Source organism: Dryobates pubescens, chromosome 4, assembly GCF_014839835.1.
Source record: "Dryobates pubescens isolate bDryPub1 chromosome 4, bDryPub1.pri, whole genome shotgun sequence".
Classification (NCBI taxonomy): domain Eukaryota; kingdom Metazoa; phylum Chordata; class Aves; order Piciformes; family Picidae; genus Dryobates; species Dryobates pubescens.
The window spans coordinates 17,412,541-17,436,023 of record NC_071615.1 but is presented as its reverse complement, the minus strand read 5'-3'; the positions used below and the strand labels follow the sequence as shown (position 1 = coordinate 17,436,023).

The 23,483-nt window shown below is 63.6% G+C and overlaps 1 protein-coding gene across 1 annotated transcript in view; it reads right to left on the bottom strand.

Annotated features, from left to right (window-relative positions):
• Positions 1–4,153: 4,153 nt before the first annotated feature.
• The window catches only part of UBN1 (ubinuclein 1), a 34,594-nt gene continuing 15,264 nt past the window's right edge, over positions 4,154–23,483 (bottom strand). The window contains exons 9-17 of the mRNA XM_054180711.1: positions 22,727–22,845; positions 20,721–20,843; positions 19,318–19,461; positions 14,719–14,769; positions 13,423–13,465; positions 11,883–13,100; positions 8,845–9,097; positions 8,447–8,536; positions 4,154–4,294 (exon numbers count right to left, since the gene is read on the bottom strand). Coding sequence (XP_054036686.1) covers positions 4,242–4,294; positions 8,447–8,536; positions 8,845–9,097; positions 11,883–13,100; positions 13,423–13,465; positions 14,719–14,769; positions 19,318–19,461; positions 20,721–20,843; positions 22,727–22,845 — 2,094 coding nt within the window. The 3' untranslated portion in view covers positions 4,154–4,241. The remainder of the gene's footprint in view (positions 4,295–8,446; positions 8,537–8,844; positions 9,098–11,882; positions 13,101–13,422; positions 13,466–14,718; positions 14,770–19,317; positions 19,462–20,720; positions 20,844–22,726; positions 22,846–23,483) is intronic.

Genomic DNA, 23,483 nt, shown 5'->3' with positions numbered 1-23,483 from the left:
CCCAAGGTGGCTCTTGGTGCACAGCTCAGCCCAGGCACGGCCCAAGGTGCCTCTAGGTGCACAGCTCAGCCCAGGCACGGCCCAAGGTGCCTCTAGGTGCACAGCTCAGCCCAGGCACGGCCCAAGGTGCCTCTAGGTGCACAGCTCAGCCCAGGCATGGCCCAAGGGGCCTCTAGGTGCACAGCTCAGCCCAGGCACGGCCCAAGGTGCCTCTAGGTGCACAGCTCAGCCCAGGCACAGCCCAAGGTGCCTCTAGGTGCACAGCTCAGCCCAGGCACAGCCCAAGGTGCCTCTAGGTGCACGGCTCAGCCCAGGCACAGCCCAAGGTGCCTCTAGGTGCACAGCTCAGCCCAGGCACAGCCCAAGGTGCCTCTAGGTGCACAGCTCAGCCCAGGCACGGCCCAAGGGGCCTCTAGGTGCACAGCTCAGCCCAGGCACAGCCCAAGGGGCCTCTAGGTGCACAGCTCAGCCCAGGCACGGCCCAAGGGGCCTCTAGGTGCACAGCTCAGCCCAGGCACAGCCCAAGGTGCCTCTAGGTGCACAGCTCAGCCCAGGCACAGCCCAAGGTGCCTCTAGGTGCACAGCTCAGCCCAGGCACTGCCCAAGGTGGCTCTTGGTGCACAGCTCAGCCCAGGCACGGCCCAAGGTGCCTCTAGGTGCACAGCTCAGCCCAGGCACGGCCCAAGGTGCCTCTAGGTGCACAGCTCAGCCCAGGCACTGCCCAAGGTGCCTCTAGGTGCACAGCTCAGCCCAGGCACGGCCCAAGGTGCCTCTAGGTGCACAGCTCAGCCCAGGCACTGCCCAAGGTGCCTCTAGGTGCACAGCTCAGCCCAGGCACGGCCCAAGGGGCCTCTAGGTGCACAGCTCAGCCCAGGCACGGCCCAAGGTGCCTCTAGGTGCACAGCTCAGCCCAGGCACGGCCCAAGGGGCCTCTAGGTGCACAGTTCAGCCCAGGCACGGCCCAAGGTGCCTCTAGGTGCACAGCTCAGCCCAGGCACGGCCCAAGGTGCCTCTAGGTGCACAGCTCAGCCCAGGCACGGCCCAAGGGGCCTCTAGGTGCACAGCTCAGCCCAGGCACGGCCCAAGGTGCCTCTAGGTGCACAGCTCAGCCCAGGCACTGCCCAAGGTGCCTCTAGGTGCACAGCTCAGCCCAGGCACAGCCCAAGGGGCCTCTAGGTGCACAGCTCAGCCCAGGCACAGCCCAAGGGGCCTCTAGGTGCACAGCTCAGCCCAGGCACGGCCCAAGGGGCCTCTAGGTGCACAGCTCAGCCCAGGCACAGCCCAAGGTGCCTCTAGGTGCACAGCTCAGCCCAGGCACGGCCCAAGGTGCCTCTAGGTGCACAGCTCAGCCCAGGCACGGCCCAAGGGGCCTCTAGGTGCACAGCTCAGCCCAGGCACGGCCCAAGGTGCCTCTAGGTGCACAGCTCAGCCCAGGCACGGCCCAAGGTGCCTCTAGGTGCACAGCTCAGCCAGGCACGGCCCAAGGTGCCTCTAGGTGCACAGCTCAGCCCAGGCACGGCCCAAGGTGCCTCTAGGTGCACAGCTCAGCCCAGGCACTGCCCAAGGTGCCTCTAGGTGCACAGCTCAGCCCAGGCACGGCCCAAGGTGCCTCTAGGTGCACAGCTCAGCCCAGGCACGGCCCAAGGTGCCTCTAGGTGCACAGCTCAGCCCAGGCACGGCCCAAGGGGCCTCTAGGTGCACAGCTCAGCCCAGGCACTGCCCAAGGGGCCTCTAGGTGCACAGCTCAGCCCAGGCACAGCCCAAGGTGCCTCTAGGTGCACAGCTCAGCCCAGGCACGGCCCAAGGTGCCTCTAGGTGCACAGCTCAGCCCAGGCACTGCCCAAGGTGCCTCTAGGTGCACAGCTCAGCCCAGGCACGGCCCAAGGTGCCTCTAGGTGCACAGCTCAGCCCAGGCACTGCCCAAGGTGCCTCTAGGTGCACAGCTCAGCCCAGGCACGGCCCAAGGGGCCTCTTGGTGTGGGGCTCAGCCTAGGCACAGCTCAAAGTGGCTTCTTGGTGTAGGGCTCAGCCTAGGCACGGCTCAAGGTGGCCTCTTGGTGTAGGGCTCAACCTAGGCCCAGCTCCAGGTGCCCTTTGGCCTGGGGCTCAGCCCTGCAGCGCCCAGGAGCAATGGCAGCAGCAGCCCCCAGGCGCAGTTCAGTCTCTGCAGTTGTCATGAGGCAAGGAGAGGAAATGAGAACAAAAACAAAAGCCCCAAGGCTGCTGCTCCCCTCCCGGGCCGGCTCTGTGCTGCTGCTGCTCCCCTCCCGGGCCGGCTCTGTGCTGCTGCTCCCCTCCCGGGCCGGCTGTGCGCTGCTGCTGCTGCTGCTCCCCTCCCGGGCCGGCTGTGCGCTGCTGCTGCTGCTGCTCCCCTCCCGGGCCGGCTCTGTGCTGCTGCTGCTGCTGCTCCCCTCCCGGGCCGGCTCTGTGCTGCTGCTGCTGCTGCTCCCCTCCCGGGCCGGCTCTGTGCTGCTGCTGCTGCTGCTCCCCTCCCGGGCCGGCTCTGTGCTGCTGCTGCTGCTCCCCTCCCGGGCCGGCTGTGCGCTGCTGCTGCTCCCCTCCCGGGCCGGCTGTGCGCTGCTGCTGCTCCCCTCCCGGGCCGGCTGTGCGCTGCTGCTGCTGCTCCCCTCCCGGGCCGGCTCTGTGCTGCTGCTGCTGCTCCCCTCCCGGGCCGGCTGTGCGCTGCTGCTGCTGCTGCTCCCCTCCCGGGCCGGCTCTGTGCTGCTGCTGCTGCTGCTGCTCCCCTCCCGGGCCGGCTGTGCGCTGCTGCTGCTGCTGCTCCCCTCCCGGGCCGGCTCTGTGCTGCTGCTGCTGCTCCCCTCCCGGGCCGGCTCTGTGCTGCTGCTGCTGCTCCCCTCCCGGGCCGGCTCTGTGCTGCTGCTGCTGCTCCCCTCCCGGGCCTGCTGTGCGCTGCTGCTGCTGCTGCTCCCCTCCCGGGCCGGCTCTGTGCTGCTGCTGCTGCTGCTGCTCCCCTCCCGGGCCGGCTGTGCGCTGCTGCTGCTGCTGCTCCCCTCCCGGGCCGGCTCTGTGCTGCTGCTGCTGCTCCCCTCCCGGGCCGGCTCTGTGCTGCTGCTGCTGCTCCCCTCCCGGGCCGGCTCTGTGCTGCTGCTGCTGCTCCCCTCCCGGGCCGGCTGTGCGCTGCTGCTGCTGCTGCTCCCCTCCCGGGCCGGCTCTGTGCTGCTGCTGCTGCTCCCCTCCCGGGCCGGCTGTGCGCTGCTGCTGCTGCTGCTCCCCTCCCGGGCCGGCTCTGTGCTGCTGCTGCTGCTGCTCCCCTCCCGGGCTGGCTCTGTGCTGCTGCTGCTGCTCCCCTCCCGGGCCGGCTGTGCGCTGCTGCTGCTGCTGCTCCCCTCCCGGGCCGGCTCTGTGCTGCTGCTGCTGCTGCTCCCCTCCCGGGCCGGCTGTGCGCTGCTGCTGCTGCTGCTCCCCTCCCGGGCCGGCTCTGTGCTGCTGCTGCTGCTGCTCCCCTCCCGGGCCGGCTCTGTGCTGCTGCTGCTGCTCCCCTCCCGGGCCGGCTCTGTGCTGCTGCTGCTGCTCCCCTCCCGGGCCGGCTGTGCTGCTGCTGCTGCTGCTCCCCTCCCGGGCCGGCTCTGTGCTGCTGCTGCTGCTGCTGCTCCCCTCCCGGGCCGGCTGTGCGCTGCTGCTGCTGCTCCCCTCCCGGGCCGGCTCTGTGCTGCTGCTGCTGCTCCCCTCCCGGGCCGGCTCTGTGCTGCTGCTGCTGCTCCCCTCCCGGGCCGGCTGTGCGCTGCTGCTGCTGCTGCTCCCCTCCCGGGCCGGCTGCGCGCTGCTGCTGCTGCTCCCCTCCCGGGCCGGCTCTGTGCTGCTGCTGCTGCTCCCCTCCCGGGCCGGCTCTGTGCTGCTGCTGCTGCTCCCCTCCCGGGCCGGCTGTGCGCTGCTGCTGCTGCTGCTCCCCTCCCGGGCCGGCTGTGCGCTGCTGCTGCTGCTGCTCCCCTCCCGGGCCGGCTGTGCGCTGCTGCTGCTGCTGCTCCCCTCTCCCGGGCCGGCTCTGTGCTGCTGCTGCTGCTGCTGCTCCCCTCCCGGGCCGGCTCTGTGCTGCTGCTGCTCCCCTCCCGGGCCGGCTCTGTGCTGCTGCTGCTCCACTCCAGGGCCGGCTCTGTGCTGCTGCTGCTGCCCTCCCGGGCCGGCTCTGTGCTGCTGCTGCTCCCCTCCAGGGCCGGCTCTGTGCTGCTGCTCCCCTCCCGGGCCGGCTGTGCGCTGCTGCTGCCCTCCCGGGCCGGCAGATGTCACAACTTGCGCTGCTGGGCGCCGGAGCCTTTGCCGTGCAGCTGAGGAGCGTCTGCAAGAGAGCAAAAGCAAGTGGGAAAGGGCTTGGGGGGCTGCAGGCAGCCGCGGCGCGGGGGGGCAGATCTCTCTGCTCCTCTCTTGCAGCACCAAGGGATCAGGGGGGAAGGGCAGCTGCTGGGAGACACGGCTGGGAGCAGCCTGGCTTCTGCCGAGGGGGAGGGAGTGAGTGGGGGACAGGGGAAGCCTTGAGTTGGGTTTTACACTGAAGAGGGAAGTGGTTCCCTGAGCAGGTGAGAAAGGACCTGGAGTCTGAGCATCTGAGGCAAGTTCTTCCCAGTGGGAAATGATTCAGTGCTGATATGAAGACCTTTGGCTTCATGTGCAAAGCTACACCAGAGAGAAAGCCACAGCAGCATCAGAGTGGCACTAACAGAGAATGGTTTGGGCTGGAAAAGGCCTCCCAGAGCATCCAGTCCAGCACCACCAGGGCCCCCAAACCCAGGCCCCAAGTACCATGGCCACAGGGCTCTGCAGCCCCTCCAGCCATGGGGACTCCACCACCTCCCTGGGCAGCCTCTGCCAGGCCCTGACCACTCTGCCACCAAAGACATTTTGCCTCCTCTCCAACCTAACCCTCCCCTGGCACAGCTTCAGGCCATTGCCTCTCCTTCTGTCCCCTGAGCCTAGGGAGCAGAGCCCAAGCCCCAGCTGGCTGCAGCCTCCTCTCAGGGAGTTGCAGAGAGCAAGGAGGTCTCCCTCAGCCTCCTCTTCTCCAGGCTCAACCCCCCCAGCTCCCTCAGCTGCTCCTCCCCAGCCCTCTTCCCCAGACCCTTCCCTGGCCCTGCTCCAGCTCCTCAAGGTCCTTCTGGCAGTGAGGAGCCCAGAGCTGAACCCAGCACTCAAGCTGTGGCCTCCCCAGTGCCCAGCCCAGAGGCACCATCCCTGCCCTGCTCCTGCTGCCACCCCAGTGCTGCTCCAGGCCAGGCTGCTGCTGCCCTTCTTGCCCCCCTGGGCACCCCCTGGCTCCTCTCCAGCTGCTGGCACCCAGCACCCCCAGGGCCTTCTCTGCTGGGCACTTTGCAGCCACTCTGCCCCCAGCCTGGAGCCTTCCTGGGGTGGTTGTGCCCCAAGGGCAGGACCCAGCTCTTGGCCTGGTTGAACCTCATCCCCTTGGCCTCAGCCATGGCTGCAGCCTGGCCAGGGCCCTCTGCACAGCCTCCTGCCCTGCAGCAGATCTGCCACCCAGCTTAGTGCCACCTGCAGGCTGCCTGAGGCTGCCTCCATGCCCTCCCCCAGCTCATTGCTGAAGGCATCAAAGTGTCCTGGGCCCAGCACTGAGCCCTGGGACACACCACTGGGACCAGCCCCAAGCAGATCCCCACAGCTCTGCCTGCCTGTGGCCACTGGGGGGATGCAAACTGCAGGTCGTTCCTCAGCAGTTAACTGAAGGGTTTAAAGCACTGCCCTGGCAGCCTGGTCCCAGCCCCTCAGGGCTTGGCTGTGAAGCTGGAAGATGTTCAGCAGCTAATGCAGAGCTGGCCCCTGTGGATGTGGGTCTGAGGGTCTCCTGTGGCACCGTGGCACAGATGCAGGCTGCTGGTTGACCTCCAGCCTGTGTCCTTCTCTCAGCTCCACCACTCCAGGGCTCCCCAGCTAGGAAACCAGCCCTGCACAGGGCCTTGCCTCTAGAGCTGGTGTCAGATGGCAGCAGCTGCTACACCTTCACTGCTGTCATGGAGGTTTTAGGTGCCCAGGGGCCCAACCACTGAAGGAACAGAGGTGGAGGGAGGAGAGAAAAGGCACAGGAGGAAGAAGAAAAAAGAAGTTTCTGGAAGGAGAAGTTTCCCAGGGGCACCCAAAAGCATCCTCAGGCTGTGATGCACAAGTGGGGGCAGTGAGATGTGCAGGGCAGCAGCAGCAGAGCAGCTTCTTCTCCAGGCCAAGGCCAGGTCCTTGCATGCAAGAGCTCAGAGGCAGCAGCTCACAGCTGTACAGAGAGCAGCCAGAACATCAGCACAGCACCAGCAGCCAGGCAGAGCTCCACCACCCAGCACAGCACTGGCAGCACACCAGCAGGCCCTGGATGCCCCCTGCCCAGAGGCCTCCTGATGGTCACCAACAGCTCCTGGCCCTTGGAGGAAGCTCCCAGCTCAGCAGAGTCCTCACAGCTCCTGGGCAGAGCCATGCAGCTGTGCCCACTGCTTGGGCACCCAGCCCCAGCTTAGGGAAGCATGGAAGGGACCTCAGAGATCAGCCAGCTCCAGCCCCCTGCCCTGGGCAGGGACCCCTCCCACCAGCACAGGCTGCTCAGGGCCTCATCCAGCCTGGTCCTCAACACCCCCAGGCAGGAGGCAGCCACAGCCTCCCTGGGCAGCCTGTGCCAGAGTCTCCCCAGCCTCACTGCAAGGAATTTCTTCCTCCTCTCCACTCTCAGTCTCCTCTCTCCCAGCTCAAAGCCATTGGCCCTGGGCCTGGCACTCCCAGCCCTTGTCCCAAGTCCCTCCCCAGCTCTCCTGGAGCCCTTCAGGTCCTGGGAGGCTGCTCTGAGGCCTGCCTGGAGCCTTCTCCAGGCTGCACAGCCCCAGCTCATTGATGCAGACATCAGAGAGAGCTGTGCCCAGTGCTGAGCCCTGGGGACCACCACTGCTGAGTGGCCACCAGCTGGAGCTAACTTAGCTCTCCACCACTCTCTAGGCCCAACCAACCAGGCTGGTGTTTAACCCAGTGAAATGTGCACCCATCCATGCCATGAGCAGCCAGCTTCATCCCCAGCCTGGAGGCCACCCCCTCCCCAGCCTGGAGGCTTCCTACCCCAGCTGAGCACCTCCAGGGCCCCACACTTGTGGGAGGCCCCTGCTCATCACTCCCCAGCCCAGCAGTTTGGCCTGGTTGGCTTAACCATGACAGGACAGGGAGGGCTGCACCTCACTGGGTCCCTCAGGGAGGGCTTTAGTGACAGCCAAGGCTGGGCAGTGTGGGCAATGACTTTGCTTTGCCTGCTCAAGGAAGAAGCCCCTGGGGTGCACTAAGAGCAGTGTGGCCAGCAGGGCCAGGGAGGGTCTGCTCCCCCTCTGCTCTGCCCTGCTGAGGCCACACCTGGAACATTGCATCCAGCTCTGGGCTCCCCAGCTCAGGAGGGACAGGGAGCTGCTGCAGAGAGTCCAGAGGAGGCTATGAGGATGCTGAAGGGACTGCAACATCTCTGCTGTGAAGAAAGGCTGAGAGCCCTGGGGCTGCTTTTATCTGGAGAGGAGAAGGCTGAGAGGGGATCTGATCTATGTCTGTCAACAGCTGAGGGGTGGGGGGAAAGAAGGGGCCTGGCTCTTTGCAGGGGTGCCCAGTGACAGGACAAGAGGCAATGGGCACAAGCTGGAAGCCAGGAAGTTCTACCTCAAGATGAGAAGAAAGCTGTTTGGGGTGAGGCTGCTGGAGGCCTGGAGCAGGCTGCCCAGAGAGGTTGTGGAGTGTCCTGGTGTGGAGAGCTTCCAACCCCCCCTGGGCACTGTGCTGCTGGGCAGGGTGCTGGGGGTGCCCTGCTGGAGCAGGGGGTTGGGTGGGGGAGCTCCAGAGCTCCTTTCCAGCCTCACCCTGCTGGCACTGTTTGTGATTCTGTCACCCTGCAACCCCCTCTCAGGGCAGAAGCTGCCTCCAGCCCTGCCAGCAGAGCTGCTGACATGGAAGGGTGAAAGGAAGACACTGCAGAGAATCCTCAACAGCAAAACCCTTTGAGGGAGGGGAGGATAAAGTCAAATCAGTTCCAAGAGTCTCCATCTAACCCAGGAGATACTCCCAGCTGCTGGGATCACAGACTCACAGAGTGCCCTGGGCTGGAAGGGAGCTGCAAAGCTCACCCACACCAACCCCCTGCCCTCAGCAGGGACATCCCCAACCAGCTCAGGTTGCCCACAGCCCTGCCCAGCCTCACTTGGAATCTCTCCAGGCATGGAGCCTCAGCCCCTTCCCTGGGCAGCCTGCTGCAGTGCTCCAGCAGCCTCCTGCTGCACAACTTGTTCCCCACACCCAAAGGCCTGGTCCCTGGAGACCTTCAGTCCCACCTGGATGTGTCCCTGGGTGACCTGCCCTGGGTGCCCCTGCCTTGGCAGGGGGTGGGGGGGTTGGACTGGATGCTCTCCAGAGGCCATTCTGCTGCTCCAGGGGCCAAGTGAGAAGGCAGCAGGGAGAGGGGGGAAGTGTGGGAAGTTACCTGGCAGAGGCTGTGGTAAGTGAGTGGAGAGGGCAGGGTGTGGGAGCGGCGCGGCGTGGTGGGGGCCGGAGTGCAAGCCAGCCAGGAGACCTAGAGAGAGAAAACACAGAGAGAGGACAGGGGACAACAAAACAGGGGGGGAGGAAATCCACACCAAGCACAGAAACTAGAGCAGAGCAGCTGCAGCAGTCAGCCTGCAGCTCAGCTTCCAGCTAGGGGGCATTTTGGGCCAGCTCTCAGGGCTGTGGCCGAGGCCTAAATGTAGGGAAGCAGAGCAGGAAGCAGCAGCAGGGGGGAGGGAGGTGGTCTGCAAGGGGTGCACACAGCACAGCCCTGGCAGGGTGGGGGCTGCCAGCACAGACACAGGCAGCACCCAGGGGCAGCAGCAGGGTACTCACTGTGGCCCAGGCCGTGGTGGAAGGTCCCTGGAGCAGGTCCTGTAACTATTGCATCCTTGGAGACTCCTGCCTTGGGGGAGGAGTCAGAGCTGAAGGAGATGACATGGAGAGGGAAGGAATGAATGGGAGAGATGATCCCCAAGGGGGTGGAGCTGAGGGCAGCTGGCAGCTTTGGACTGTTGGACTTGTAGGATGGAGCCAGCACGCTCAAGGAGGAAGAGCTGGTTAGCAGCACAGCTCCACTGGTTACTTTCTGCAAAGCAAGGGAACAGGGCAGTCAGGAGGGGCAAAAGCAAAGAGTCTCTGACACTGAAGGCTCTGCAGAGCAAGGAGAGCTCAGCAGTTCGGGGCTGGCAGCCCAGAGGCAGCTGAGTGCTGAGCTGCAGCCAGAGCAGCACAGGGAGGGGATTCTGCCCCTCTGCTCTGCTCTGCTCAGCCCCCACCTGCAGCACTGCCTCCAGCTCTGGGGCCCCCAGCACAGGAAGGACCTGGAGCTGCTGGAGAGGGGCCAGAGGAGGCCACCAAGGTGATCAGAGGCTGCAGAACCTCCCCTGTGGGGCCAGGCTGGGAGAGCTGGGGCTGTGCAGCCTGGAGAAGAGAAGGCTGCGGGGAGACCTCAGAGCAGCCTCCCAGTACCTGAAGGGCTCCAGGAGAGCTGGGGAGGGACCTGGGACAAGGACTGGGAGTGCCAGGCCCAGGGCCAATGGCTTTGAGCTGGGAGAGAGGAGACTGAGAGTGGAGAGGAGGAAGAAATTCCTCTGCAGTGAGGCTGGGGAGACTCTGGCACAGGCTGCCCAGGGAGGCTGTGGCTGCCTCCTGCCTGGAGGTGTTGAGGACCAGGCTGGATGAGGCCCTGAGCAAGCTGTGCTGGTGGGAGCTGCCCATGGCAGGGGCTTGGAGCTGGCTGGTGTTGAAGGTCCCTTCCAACCCAACCCATTCCATGAACCTATGAATTCCTCCCTGCAAGAAGCATCCAGGAGCTGCCAACTCTTGAGGCCCTCTGGGGGTTCTCAGCACATCAGGGTGCTGGAACAAGCAACCTGACCACCCTGCATTTGCTGCTGTCATTCCCTTAGTCTGGAAGTGTGCCTCCACTCAGCCAAGGAGCAGCTCACACACTGCCTGTGAGCTCCAAGGAGGAAGCTTCCTACTCACCTTGGTCACCACAGCACTGCTGACAACTCAAGACACCAAAGCTTGGTGTAGCCCTGGATGTCACCTGAGACCTCTGCCACAGCACAGAGCCAACTGGGAAAGGATTTCAGCTCCCACTGAAGAGCAGGGACACCTCTCAGCTGGACTTGGCTGCTCAAGGCCTCATCCAGCCTGGCCTTCAGCACCCCCAGGCAGGAGGCAGCCACAGCCTCCCTGGGCAGCCTGGGCCAGAGGCTCCCCAGCCTCACACTCAACAACTTCTTCCTCAGCTCCACTCTAACCCTGCTCTGCCTCAGCTCCAAACCCTTCCCCCTTGGCCTGGCTCAGACCCCCTCAGCAAAAGTTCCTCTGCAGCCTTCCTGCAGGATCCCTTCAGGTGCTGGCAGCAGCTCTGAGGAGCCCCTGGAGCCTTCTCCTCTGCAGGCTGCACAGCCCCAGCTCCCTCAGCCTGTGCTCCCAGCAGAGCTGCTCCAGCCCTGGCAGCATCTCTGGGGCCTCCTCTGGCCTCTCTGCAGCAGCTCTGTGTCCTTCTGCTGCTGGGGCCAGCAGAGCTGGAGGCAGGGTTGGAGGTGAGGTCTGAGCAGAGCCCAGGGGCAGAATCCCCTCTGCTGCCCTCTGCCCACCCTGCTGTGGCTGCAGCCCAGCACACAGCTGCCTGAGGGCTGCAGGAGGCACTGCTGGCTCCTGGGGAGCTGCTCAGCACCCAGCACCCCCAAGGCTCTGTCTTCAGGGCTGCTCTCAACCCACACTGAGGGGCTCAGAGCCTCAGCTCCATGCTGTGTCCCTCAGCTGGGTTCCAGACATCACCTCAGGAGGTTACTGAGAACTGGGAGCAAGAGAAGGGAGTCAGAGGGAATCACCAAACCAAGCAGGGCAGGAAGGTGGCGACAACAACCTCCTGCCAGGGAGGTGCTTGTTCCACAGGTCAGCTGCGGAGAAAAGGGCTAACAGGCCCTTAATTAACAACTAATTGATGGAATCACAGAATCACTGCAGCTGGCAAAGCCTTTCAAGCCCATCCAGGCCAACCATTCTCTAACTGTACCCAGGCTGGGGCTGAGCCCTGGCCCTCAGCACCACAGCTCTGCCTCTGGGAGACACCTCCAGGGCTGGGGATTCAGCCACCCCCCTGGCAGCCTGGGCCAGGGCTTGAGAACCCTTCCAGTGAAGAAGTTTCTTCTCTGTCCAACCCAAACCTCCCCTTGGGGCAGCTTGAGGCCATTGCCTCTTGTCCTGTCCCTTGTTCCCTGGGAGCAGAGCCCAAGCCCCAGCTGGCTGCAGCCTCCTCTCAGGGAGCTGCAGAGAGCAAGGAGGTCTCCCTCAGCCTCCTCTTCTCCAGGCTCAACCCCCTCAAGCTCCCTCAGCTGCTCCTTCCCAGCTCTCTTCTCCAGACCCTTCCCCAGCTCTCTTGCCCTTCTCTGGCCCTGCTCCAGCTCCTCAAGGTCCTTCTGGCAGTGAGGAGCCCAGAGCTGAACCCAGCACTCAAGCTGTGGCCTCCCCAGTGCCCAGCCCAGAGGCACCATCCCTGCCCTGCAGCTGCTGCCACCTCAGTGCTGCTCCAGGCCAGGCTGCTGGCAGTTTGGGCACTGATCTTTAGCTCTCCTGCCAAGCTGCCTCACTGACCTCCCTCCTGCTGTGGCCAGGGCAGGAGCCCCCAGGCCCCACAGGCTGGCAGCTGCCTTGGCACGGCCTTGGCTTTCAGCTGGCCATCTCAGAGCAGGAACCCATGGCCGAGGCCAGGACCTCCTGAGGGTCAAGCAAGACTCTGAGGACACTGCTGTGAAGCCCTCACTTCAGGGCAGGTCTGGAGGGCTCAGGAGATGGCCTGGCACCACCCCGCTGCTTTCCCCAGCTCCAGGCCGGGCCGGCACCCCGCCGCTTACCGGCACAGAGGTAGAAGAGGCAGTGCTGCTCACAACAGCTGGCTTGAGGGAGGAGGTCAGCAGCTTGGCCACCCCTTGAGTGCCCCCACTGGAATCTCCATTGGAACCTCCAGGAGGTGCCACCAGAGTCAGCTTCTGGGAGACAGGAGGCTTCTTCAGCGTGGCGCCGGGGGCCGGGCGGCCGGGGGCCGGGGGCTGCCCAGGGGGCAGCAGGCTCCCAGAGGAGCAGCCCTGGCCTGCAGCAGCTCCAGCTGAGGAGCTGCTGGCAGAAGCTCCGTGCTTGGAGAGGGACCCAGCCACGAAGGGTGACTTGTAAGCCTGTCCTGAAGAGCCGGAGCCGCCCGAGTGCTTTCCTGCGTAGCCGAGGGCCGAGGAGGAGGAGGAGGAGGAGGAAGAGCCTGGGCTCTTGTGGGAGCTGCCCGAGCTCTGGGAGCTGCCTGAAGCGGAGGAGGAGGAGGAGTGGAAGCTCTGGGCTTTGGCTGAGGACTTGACCTGGGGGAGCAGGGAGCGCTGGGGCAGCGGGGAGGAGGACTTGGGGCTCTGCAGCTTGACGAAGGGAGCTGGGGAGGCGAAGGCCTTCTGCAGCTGGCCGCCCGAGTGGAAGACCTTCACCTGGGGAGCTGCCACCGGGCCGGCGCTGGGCCTGGCCAGGCTGTGGTGCTTCTGCTTAGCCTGGTGGGCATCAGGCAGGGTTTTGCTGGGAGAGGCCTGGCAGGAGACTTCTTTGTAGGTGGAGCTCTCTGCCTTTTTGTCTTGAGAGGACTGGCCCAGCGCCAGCGCCTGCTCGGCCAGGAAGTTCAGAGGGGACTGGAGGGAACCCGAGGATGGTGCAGGGGGAGGATTGGCCTTGGGAAATGTCCTCTTCTCCTCTGAGGAGGCAAGGGGGGGGATCTTCTCTGGTGGGGCTTTGGGAGCTGCAGGAAGAGTGAAGTCAGGGCTGGCTGCTGCTCTGCTGTTCAGCACAGCCAGCTCCTTGGAGACTGCTTCCAGGGAGGACGTTGGGTTCCGGATCAGATCCTCGTCCAGGGAGTCGTCCTTGAAGGTGGCAGGAGTGCCACTGCCTGCCTGGGCTGGCCCAAGGGACAAGAGCTCTCTGGCCTGGCCACTGATGCCCACAGCTGCCCCCTGGGGCTCTGAAGACAGAGCTAAGGAGCTGCTGGAGTGCACAGAAGGGACAGAACCAGAGAGCTTCTTGTCTGGCTTGGAGGAGGAAGAGTCCTGGAAGGAAATCATGGGAGAAGGCAGTCAGAGCAGAAGCAGTGCTTGGGGAGTGGCAGAAGGGAGGGCAGGAGGGCAGGCAAGGGGAGAAGGGAGAGGAGGGCAGGAGGGAGGGGAGGGAGGGGAGGGCGGGGAGGGCGGGCAGAATGCTGCCATCCATTCCAGCTGCAGTTCCAGCTGCAGTTCCAGCTGTGTTGCCCAGCCCAGCACTGCCTCCTTCACTGCACAGCTGCCTTGTGGTTGCACAAGGAAAGGATTTCAGGTGGCAGCCACTTGCCCCTTGGCTCCTGTCAGCCAGGAGGAGCAGGGATCAAGGACTCACCTTCACCTTCACCTTGGCAGGAGCCAGAGCTTTCTTCTTCACCCTGTTTGGAGGGAGACAAAAGGAAGAGAGCTCACTGGGGGGGCCCAGGGCAGGCAGCAGTTCGGGAGCAGACTGCTGATGGTGATCCACTGGGTCTGTGCAAAGAACCCAGGGCACAGAGGCAGCCACTCAGGCTGCTGGGATCCAAAACCATGCCACACTCAGCTGCTGGCCCCAGCAGCCACACGGGGAGTGGAGCAGAGGCTGGAAACAGAGGCAGAGCAGGGCAGGCGCTCAGCAGGCTGGGGAGCTGCCGGAGGAACCCCACTGCCGACCTAAGCAGGGCAATGCCCAGAGAGAAACCACTCCAGAGGCTGGCAGAAAAGCTCCAACACTTCTTCCAGGTCCCCAGACAGAAGTCCAGGCTGCAGCAGCAGCTGCCAGAGGCACAGCTGAGATCCTTCAGTCTGCTCTGAGACAAACCCTGGCGTGCTGAGCGAGGCTGAGGCGAGGATGGCTCCGAGCTCTGGCTCCTGCTCTCCCACACACTTCACAGCTTGCCCTGGCCTGGCAGGGACTCTTCAAAGGTCATCCTGGCTTGGACACCTCCAGCTAGGGCAGGGCCCTTTCCTTTGCTCTCCTCTGCTCACCTGCAAGCATCCTGTCTGGAGTCACCTCTCTCAGAGACCCTTCCCACCGTGGGCCCTCAGGATTTGCTCTGCCCCAGTGAGCAGCAAGACCCAGCCATGGGCATTACTGCTTTGGCTCTTGCCCTGGGCAGAGATGATCTCCTGGGCAACCTCAGCCACTCTGGGTGCTCTGAGAAGTGCCCAGGTGACTCCCAATGCCCAGAACAGGAGCATCTGTGAGGCACCAGCCTGACCCTGCACCATCCAGTCCACAGCCAGGGAGATCCATGAGAGCCTCTGTCTGTGAAGCAGCTGCCCAGCTGCATTCTGACAGCCCTCCTGCTCAGCCCCCCCCCAAGCCTGCTGCACCCATCTTCACCAGCCTGAGCTCACTGTGTCCCTCCTTTAAGCAGGCAACAAGAAAGAGGCAACCCAGAAGCCAGGGGGGAGCAAGTGAACCCTGCTGGCATCAGACTCCAGCCTGGCTTCCACGCTGTCACCTCTGAGCTCTCTGGAAGGCCAAAGCACCTCTGGAAGGCTGCTATTGGGAGCTGTCCCCCACACAACTCCTCTCCCTAGACCTCCCCAGGTGAGGCAGTGCTGAACCACCTGCTGGGAGCCAAGCTGAGGTGCTGCTGCATGATCCACCCAGGTCCCAGCAGCTGTCAGCCCAGAGGATACTCACAGGCCTGGCGGGAGGGGTCCGTGGGCTCGCCTGCTCTCCTTAAACAGTGTCCTGAGAAGGGAAGAGAGCAATGAGAAGGGAGACCCAGCAGAGCAGCTGGCATCACTGGAGGCAAGAGCTGCCTGGTGCAGCAGGGGGCTTGGAAGTGGGAGTCACAGAGAGCAGAGGGATCTTGGTCCCTTGCACAGGAAGCTCCTCCTGAGCTCCCCCCCGGGGAGCGCCCTCTGCTCAGAGGCACTGGGGAGGCCATGGAGGCAGCTGCTGGCACTGTGAGGGGAGGGAGAAGGCTCTGGAGGGGCAGGGACATCAGCCCAGCTGTGTGCTGCTGCTGCCAAGAGCTGGCAGCTCAGCCAAGAGCTAGCCAAGCACTTGAGAGAGGAGAAAGGTCACTTCCCCCCTGCCTCAAACACAGAGGAGCAGCCTGAGCAGCTCACACCTCCCACAGAATCAACCAGCTTGGCTAAGGCCTCAGAGATGGAATGGAATGGAATAAACCAGGTTGGAAGAGACCTTCAAGATCATTGTGTCCAACCTATCACCCAACACCACCTAAACAACTAACCCATGGCACCAAGCACCCCACCAAGTCTCCTCCTGAATGATGGGGACTCCACCACCTCCCTGGGCAGCACATCCCAATGGGCAATCACTCTCTCTGTGTAGAGCTTCCTCCTAACCTCCAGCCTAAACCTCCCCTGGCACAGCTTGAGACTGTGTCCTCTTGTTCTGCTGCTGGCTGCCTGGGAGAAGAGACCAACATCCATCTGTCTACAACCTCCCTTCAGGTAGTTGTAGAGAGCAGTAAGGTCTCCCCTGAGCCTCCTCTTCTGCAGGCTAAGCAACCCCAGCTCCCTCAGCCTCTCCTCACAGGGCTGTGCCCCAGACCCCTCCCCAGCTTTGTTGCCCTTCTCTGGACACCTTCCAGCAGCTCAACCTCCTTCCTAACCTGAGGGGCCCAGACCTGGACACAGGACTCAAGGTGTGGCCTAACCAGTGCAGTGTACAGGGGCAGAATGACCTCCCTGCTCCTGCTGGCCACACTGTTCCTGATGCAGGCCAGGATGCCATTGGCCCTCCTGGCTGCCTGGGCACACTGCAGGCTCATGTTCAGCCTACCATCAACCAGCACCCCCAGGTCCCTCTCTGCCTGGCTGCTCTCAGCCACTCTGCCCCCAGCCTGTGGCACTGCCTGGGGTTGCTGTGGCCAAAGTGCAGCCCCTGGCACTTGGATGTGTTCAGTCTCCTGCCCTTGGCCTCTGCCCATCTGCCCAGCCTGGCCAGGTCCCTCTGCAGAGCCCTTCTGCCCTCCAGCAGATCAGCTCCTGCCCCAGCTTGGTGTCAGCTGCAAACTCACTGCTGATGGACTCAATGCCCTCATCCAGATCATCAGTGAAGATGTTAAAGAGCACAGGGCCCAGCACTGCTCCCTGGGGCACACCACTGGTGCCTGGCTGCCAGCTGGCTGTGGCACCATTCACCACCACTCTCTGGGCTCAGCCTCCAGCCAGTTCCTAACCCAGCTCAGAGAGCTGCTGGCCAAGCCAGGGGCTGACAGCTTGGCCAGCCCAACCTGCTGCCTAACACCCCACACCTCCTGCCAGCTAAAGCATGGCTCCAAGTGCCACATCCAAGCCTTTCCTGAGCACCTCCCTGCCCCCAGCCAGCAGCTGAGGAGACTTCTTCCAGCAGCAGCAGCAGCAGCACCTCCTCTTCTCTCACAGCTACCTAACCACAAGCAGAAGCTCAGCCAAGGGAAGAAACCAAAGCTGTGTCCCTGCTGCAGCTCAAGAGGCCTCCAGCTTCCAGGGCAGGGTGAGGAGGTTGCAGACACAGCTGCAGGGCTGGCTCCTGGCACACCCTCCCTAGCAGCTGGACAAAGCCTTCTGCCACCCTTCTCCTTTGCCTTGTTTCCACCTGAGGCACTGGGAGCCACCTTTCAGTGCTGCTTGAGAGGCCAGACTCAAGGCAGGACCTCCCTGAACTCAGACCCAAAGCTGATGCTCTGCTCATCAAGCTGGATTCCTGTGGGCAGGGTGACAGTGAACCAAGCTGACTTGGCCCTCAGTTTTGTCTGCAGCTCTGCCCCTGCTGTCAAGCCCTTCCTCCTCTGCTGTGGGGCTCTGTCTTCTGCACCTTCAGTCTTTTAAACCACACAAATCAGAGAATATTGCAGGTTGGGAGGGACCCATAATGATCACAGAGTGCCCTGGGCTGGGAGGGACCCTCCAGAGCTCACCCAGCCCAGCCCCCTGCACTCAGCAGGGACAGCCTCCACCAGCTCAGGCTGCCCAGAGCCCTCTCCAGCCTCACCTGGAATCTCTCCAGGGCTGGAGCCTCAGCCACCTCCCTGGGCAGCCTGCTGCAGTGCTCCAGCAGCCTCCTGCTGCACAACTTGCTCCTCACATCCCATCTCCATCTGCTCTGCTCTCATCTCAAACCATTGCCCCTGGGGCTGTCCCTGCAGGCCTCTGGGAACAGTCCCTCTGCAGCCTGCTTGAAGCCCACTCCAGGTACTGGAAGGCTGCTCTGAGGTCTCCCTGCAATCTTCTCCAGGATGAAGACCCCCAGCTCCCTCAGCTTGGCCTCACAGCAGAGGTTCTGCAGCCCTCTGATCCTCTTTGTGTCCTCCTCTGGAGCCTCTCCAGCAGGTCCAGGTCCTTCTTCCTTTCAGGGCTGCAGAGCTGGAGGCAGTACTCCAGGTGAGGTCTTAACCAGAGATGATCTTAATGACCATCAAATCCAACTGCACCAAGAGGCAGCAGGAGAAACCCTTGGACCTGAGCCCCTGGGCAAGCAAGCAGCAGACCTGGCTTTGATGCAGTCCCTCTGCAGTTAGCTGCACTGGAAGCCTCTCCTGCAGTGAGCCTTGGGGCCCCCTGCATGCCTCAGGACTGCTTCCCCTACAAAGCAGGAGTTCAAAACATTGCCATTGCCTTTTGTTCCCAGAGCAGCTGGCAAGCCAAGGCCCTCAAAGGCTGCTGAGGCCTTCACCAGCTCAGCAGGCAGCTGCAGCACCTCCTGATGGCATCCTCCAACTCCTGGGCACCACCACCATGCACTGCTCCTTGTGCCCAGGCAGCAGCCACAGGCAGCCAGAGACCTTTCCAAATGGAGCTGTGACCTGCTGCTCATACTCACCACTCCTCAAGGGCTGCCACCTCCTTCCTCCTTCATCAAGCACCCCCCAAAAAAAACCCAATTTCAGCTCCCTAAATGCAAGAGAGCAGAGCCCAGCAGTGAGAGTGCAGAGCTGAGCTTCCTTTCCAAAGCAAAGCCTCGGTGGCAGTGCCAGGGAAGGACTCTCTGCACTTACCAGCTCAGTGCCTTGGGTGATGGAGGGCATGGAAGAGCAGGAAACAGCAGGGAAGGCACCAGCTGAGGTCAGGAAACCCAAACCCCTAGGCCCCTGCAACCTCCTGCCTTGCCTCCTTGGGGGAACCCTACAGGAAAGGCTTCCCAAAGAGCCTGAACTGTGTCAGGCAGATCAAAGGGATCCTTGGGCAAGCAAGAGCCAAGGAGCCACAGGGCTGCCAGCCTCACCCCAGTCCCACCTCTGCCTTCTACCTGCTCACTGCCAGAGGTCAGTGTGGGGGCCAAGAGTGCTCAGCAGGGACATTTCCTACCTGGCTGACAGCACAGACTCCATGAGACTGAGGGGCAGCTGAAAGCAGAGTGGGAAGAACATCCTGGAGAGCAGGGCTGCCACTGCCAGGGAGCTTGGCAGGCTGCAGAGAGGGGCTGGAGGGCAGGGCTGCCCCTGCCAGGCTGCAGAGAGGGGCTGGAGGGCAGGGCTGCCCCTGCCAGGCTGCAGAGAGGGGCTGGAGGGCAGGGCTGCCCCTGCCAGGCTGCAGAGAGGGGCTGGAGGGCAGGGCTGCCCCTGCCAGGCTGCAGGAAGAAGCCAACACACAGCTTGTGTGGCCCAACACCACCAAAGGCAAAGCCCTGAGGCTGGGCTGGAAGTACCTCACACAGCAACAGGGGCTGGGCCCCCAGTGAGGCTGCAGCAGCCCTGAGAAATGAATCTGGGGGTCATGCTGGGCAAGCTGACCCCAAACCAGGGCTGGGAGCTAAGAAGACACTGGCAGGAACTGGGCAGAGCAGAGCTCAGGTGCCAACTCCTCTGTTCAGCACTGGTGAGGTCACACCTGGAGGCAGCACCCAGTTCCAGGGTCCCCAGAGCAGAGAGGCTGAGAAGCTGGAGGCAGCCCAGAGCCACCATGGAGGCTGAGGAACAGGCCCACAGCACAGACAAGGAAGGGCTGAGGGACCTGGGGTGGCTTAGCCTGGAAGATGAGAAGAGCACAGAGGGATCTCAGAGCAGCCTTCCACCACCTGAAGAGTGGGAGGGAGCCAGGGAGCTGTGAAGAAGATGGAAGCAAAACCTCCTTGGAGGTGCAGAGTGAACAGCAAAGAGCTCAGGGCAGCAAGGGCAGCTGTGGTGGGCAAGAAGGAGAAGAGGCTCCATGAAGGGAGCCTGGAGATGCTGTGGTGAGGTCCAGCCTGGGAGAGGACAAGGCCCTGAGCACTCTGACCTAGCCCTGCAGCAGGGGGAGGAGCAGAGAGACCTTCCAGGTCCCTCAGGACAAGGTTCTTGCTCACCTGGCCTGCATCCAGCCTTTTGGCCAAAGGGGCTTCACCTCTCCAGCTAGGAAGGTCTTCACATAATCCTCTAGGGACTGAGCCTGATTCTTGCCAAGGTCAAAACCATCCAGCTTAATCTTCACCAAATGGCAAAGCAGCTCCCTGAAGACAGGAGAAGTTCAGAGAGGGTTATGTGGATCCCTTGCCCCAGCTGGAGGCCAGGCCCAGCTGCAGGCCAGGCTGTTCAGCCAAGGCTGGATCAAAGAGCCCTGCAGAAGCCCTCTGCTAGCAACCCTGAGCCTGCTCTGCCTCTGCAGGGCAAAGCAGGGCAGGTTCCTGGCACACACAGCAAAGTGCCAGCAGGAAAGTCTCCTCACCCCTTCCCATTTCAACCTCCTGAAGCAGCAGAGGAGGGGAAGCAGTGCCAGGACTCCAGGCAGAACTGAAGCACTCTGCAGGAGCTCCCTGCTGAGGCAAGGAGAAGACAGGAGGGGAAGCTTGCTCTGACCTAAAGGAACCATCTGTGGAGCTGCAGCCCAGGCTCTGAGGGACCAAGGTGAAGAAGACAACAGGAGTGCTTCTCATTTTGCCCTCTCCCCAGGCTCTGCTCCTTGTCAGAGCCCTGGGGGCCAGGGGCAGCAGCCCCCATGAGTGTTAACTGCTTCCACAGCCAGGAGCTGTCTTCATGGCTTCATAGAATGCTTTAGGTTGGAAGGGAGCTTCAAGATCAGCCAGTTCCTGGGCAGGGACCTCTCCCACCAGCACAGAACTGCTCAAGGCCTCATCCAGCCTGGCCCTCAGCACCTCCAGGCAGAAGGCAGCCACAGCCTCCCTGGGCAGCCTGTGCCAGAGTCTCCCCAGCCTCACTGCAAGGAATTTCTTCCTCCTCTCCACTCTCAGTCTCCTCTCTCCCAGCTCAAAGCCATTGTCCCTGGGCCTGGCACTCCAAGTCTCTATCAGATGTCTCTCCCCAGCTCTCCTGGAGGCACTTTCAAACACTGCTTTAAGGTCTCCTTAAAGTCTGAGCTGAGCTGAGCAGCCCCAAGCCCCAGGTCCTGCCCAGCAGCCGGTTTTGACTCGGGAGCGAGTGGCAAACTCCATGAGAGCAGCCTGGAGGTCCAGCCTGTAGGATCTGAGCAGTTTCAGCTGACCTCCTCCTTCTCCCTTCCACCCTTTTGGACCCTGCACAGAGCTTTAGGAGCTCCTCCCAGGGCTGGGCTGGCATCAGCTTGGTTTTGCTGAGCTGTCCCAGGCGCCAGAGCGGCCTCCACGGAGAGCAGAGCTGAGCCACAGAGCTCGCTGCAGGCCACCCGAGGCGCTCTGCTCTGCCTGCCAGGGACAAAGCCCAGACTGCTCCTGCCCTTCCAGCTGCACAGCAGGAGGCAGGGCCCAGGGGCACTGAGGAGCTCAAGCCTGCAAACCTGATCTCCTCATTCCACTGGAACTTCTTGCGTGGCCCTGCAGGGCGCTTCCCTCCCTTCTCCTCCTCCTCCTCCTCCTCCGAGCAGGCTCGCTCACGCTGCTCCTTCTCCTCCTCCAGCAGCCTGCAGGGGAGACACACACAGGGGACAGGAGAATCACAGAGGCCCTCTCAGCTCCTCCAACCCAACCCTTCTCTAGCTCTGCCCAGGCTGGGGCTGAGCCCTGGCCCTCAGCACCACAGCTCTGCCTCTGGGAGACACCTCCCAGGGCTGGGCACTCAGCCACCCCCCTGGCAGCCTGGGCCAGGCCCTGAGAACCCTTCCAGGGAAGAAGTTTCTCCTCATGTCCAACCTGAAGCTGCCCTGGGGCAGCTTGAGGACATTTCCCTCATCCTATTGCTTGCTCCCAGGGAGCAGAGCCCAAGCCCCAGCTGGCTGCAGCCTCCTCTCAGGGAGCTGCAGAGAGCAAGGAGGTCTCCCTCAGCCTCCTCCAGGCTCAACACAGCTTCACAGCTTGCAGCAGGTTGGAAGGGACCCTCCAAGGTCCTCTTGTCCAACCCCCCTGCAGTCAGCAGGGACATAGAAACACAGAGTTGTCAGGGCTGGAAGGGAGCTCAAGGCTCAGCCAGCTCCAACCCCCTGCCATGGCCAGGGACACCTCACACTGCAGCAGGTTGCTCACAGCCACCTCCAGCCTGGCTGCAAACACCTCCAGGCAGGAGGCTTCCACCACCTCCCTGGGCAGCCTGTGCCAGGCTCTCACCACCCTCCTGGCCAACAACTTCTTCCTCACAGCCAATCTCAATCTCCCCACTTCTAGTTCTGCTCCATCCCCCCCAGTCCTATCCCTCCCTGACACCCTCCAAAGTCCCTCCCCAGCTTTCTTGGAGCCCCCTGCAGCTCCTGGAAGGCCACAATGAGGTCTCCTGGGAGCCTTCTCCTCTCCAGCCTGCACAACCCCAACTCTCTCAGGCTGTGCTCACAGCAGAGCAGCTCCAGCCCTCTGCTCCTCCTCCTGGCCCTGCTCTGGACACCTTCCAGCCCCTCCAGAGCCTTCCTGGCACAGAGGCTCCAGCACTGGATGCAGGTTCCCCAGCTGCTGCTCCCCAGCCCTGTGCCCAGGGCCTTTCAGCAGCCTTGTTGCTCTCCTTAGATCCAGCCCTGGCCCAGGTCAGTGCCAGTTCCCCTCCAGCACCAACACTCTGAGCTGGGTCAGGCTCCTTCCCTGCTTGAGAAGCTCCTGGCTAACCAGGCCCAGCTGCCCTGAAGCAAGGGCAGGGTTCAGAGGGCAGGGTTCAGAGGGCAGGGAGCTCTTGCTCTGGGTGTCTGAGCTCTTCCTAAGGGTTCCAGGATAAGAAAAGGACCCAGGGGTCCAGCCCAGCCCCCTTGCTCTCAGCCTGCCACCTTCCCAAAGCCAGGCCCAGCCAGAAGTGGAACTCCTCAGCCAGGCCCTGCTGCCATCAGTGCCGCTGCAGCTGGCATCACCAGAGGCAGCTCAGGCAGCTTAATGAGGCCAATTAGTTGTGGAGTGGGCTGCAAGGGGCCTTCAAGAACATCCAACCCAAGCCCCTCCCATGGGCAGGGACCCCTCCCATGGGCAGGGACCCCTCCCACCAGCACAGCTTGCTCAAGGCCTCATCCAGCCTGGCCCTGAGCACCTCCAGGCAGGAGGCAGCCACAGCCTCCCTGGGCAGCCTGTGCCAGAGTCTCCCCAGCCTCACTGCCTAGGATTTCTTCCTCCTCTCCACTCTCAGTCTCCTCTCTCCCAGCTCAAAGCCATTGGCCCTGGGCCTGGCACTCCCAGCCCTTGTCCCAAGTCCCTCCCCAGCTCTCCTGGAGCCCTTCAGGTCCTGGGAGGCTGCTCTGAGGTCTGCTTCCAGGCTTCCCTCAGCCGAGCTGCACAGAGCCCTCCCCCCCCTGCCCACCAGCCACGTCTGGCTCGGGAGGGGGCGGCAGAGCGCCCGGGAGCCCGCCGAGGGGAGCCCCAGGAGCAGAGAGAAGCTTACTTGGCAAGCTTGGCCTGGGAGTGGAGCTGGCACTCCTCCTGGTACTTGGCCAGCTGCTCGGGCATGGCCCTGCCGATGGCCTCCTTCAGCTTCTGCAGGGGCTCCTTCAGGCGACCTCCCTGCGGCGGGCACGGCACAGGCTGCAGCCCCAGCTGGCACCCCCAGCCCTGCCCCCCGGCTGAGACACCCCCCCCCCCGAGACCCCCCCTCCCCGAGACCCACAGCCCTGCCCCCCGGCTGAGACACCCCCCCCCGAGACCCCCCCTCCCCGAGACCCACAGCCCTGCCCCCCGGCTGAGACACCCCCCCCCGAGACCCCCCCTCCCCGAGACCCACAGCCCTGGCCCCCAGCTGAGACCTCCCCCCCCGAGACCCCCAGCCTTGGCCCCCAGCTGAGACCCCCCCGAGACCCCCGGCCGAGACCCCCGGCCTTGACCCCCAGCTGAGACGCCCCCCGAGACCCCCGGCTGAGACACCCCACCCCTCCCCCCCCCCCCCCGAGATTCCTGGCTGAGACACCCCACCCCCCACCCCCCCCGAGATCCCCCCCTCCAAGACCCCCCAGCTGAGATTCCCCCCCACCCCAAGACCTCCCCTCCCTGAGACCCCCAGCCCTGCCCCCCAGCTGGCACCCCCCAGCTGGCACCCCCCAGCTGGCACCCCCGGCCGAGACCCCCCCTGAGACCCCCAGCCCTGGCCCCCAGCTGAGATCCCCCACTGAGAACCTCCGCTGAGACACCCCCCCCCCCCCCCCGAG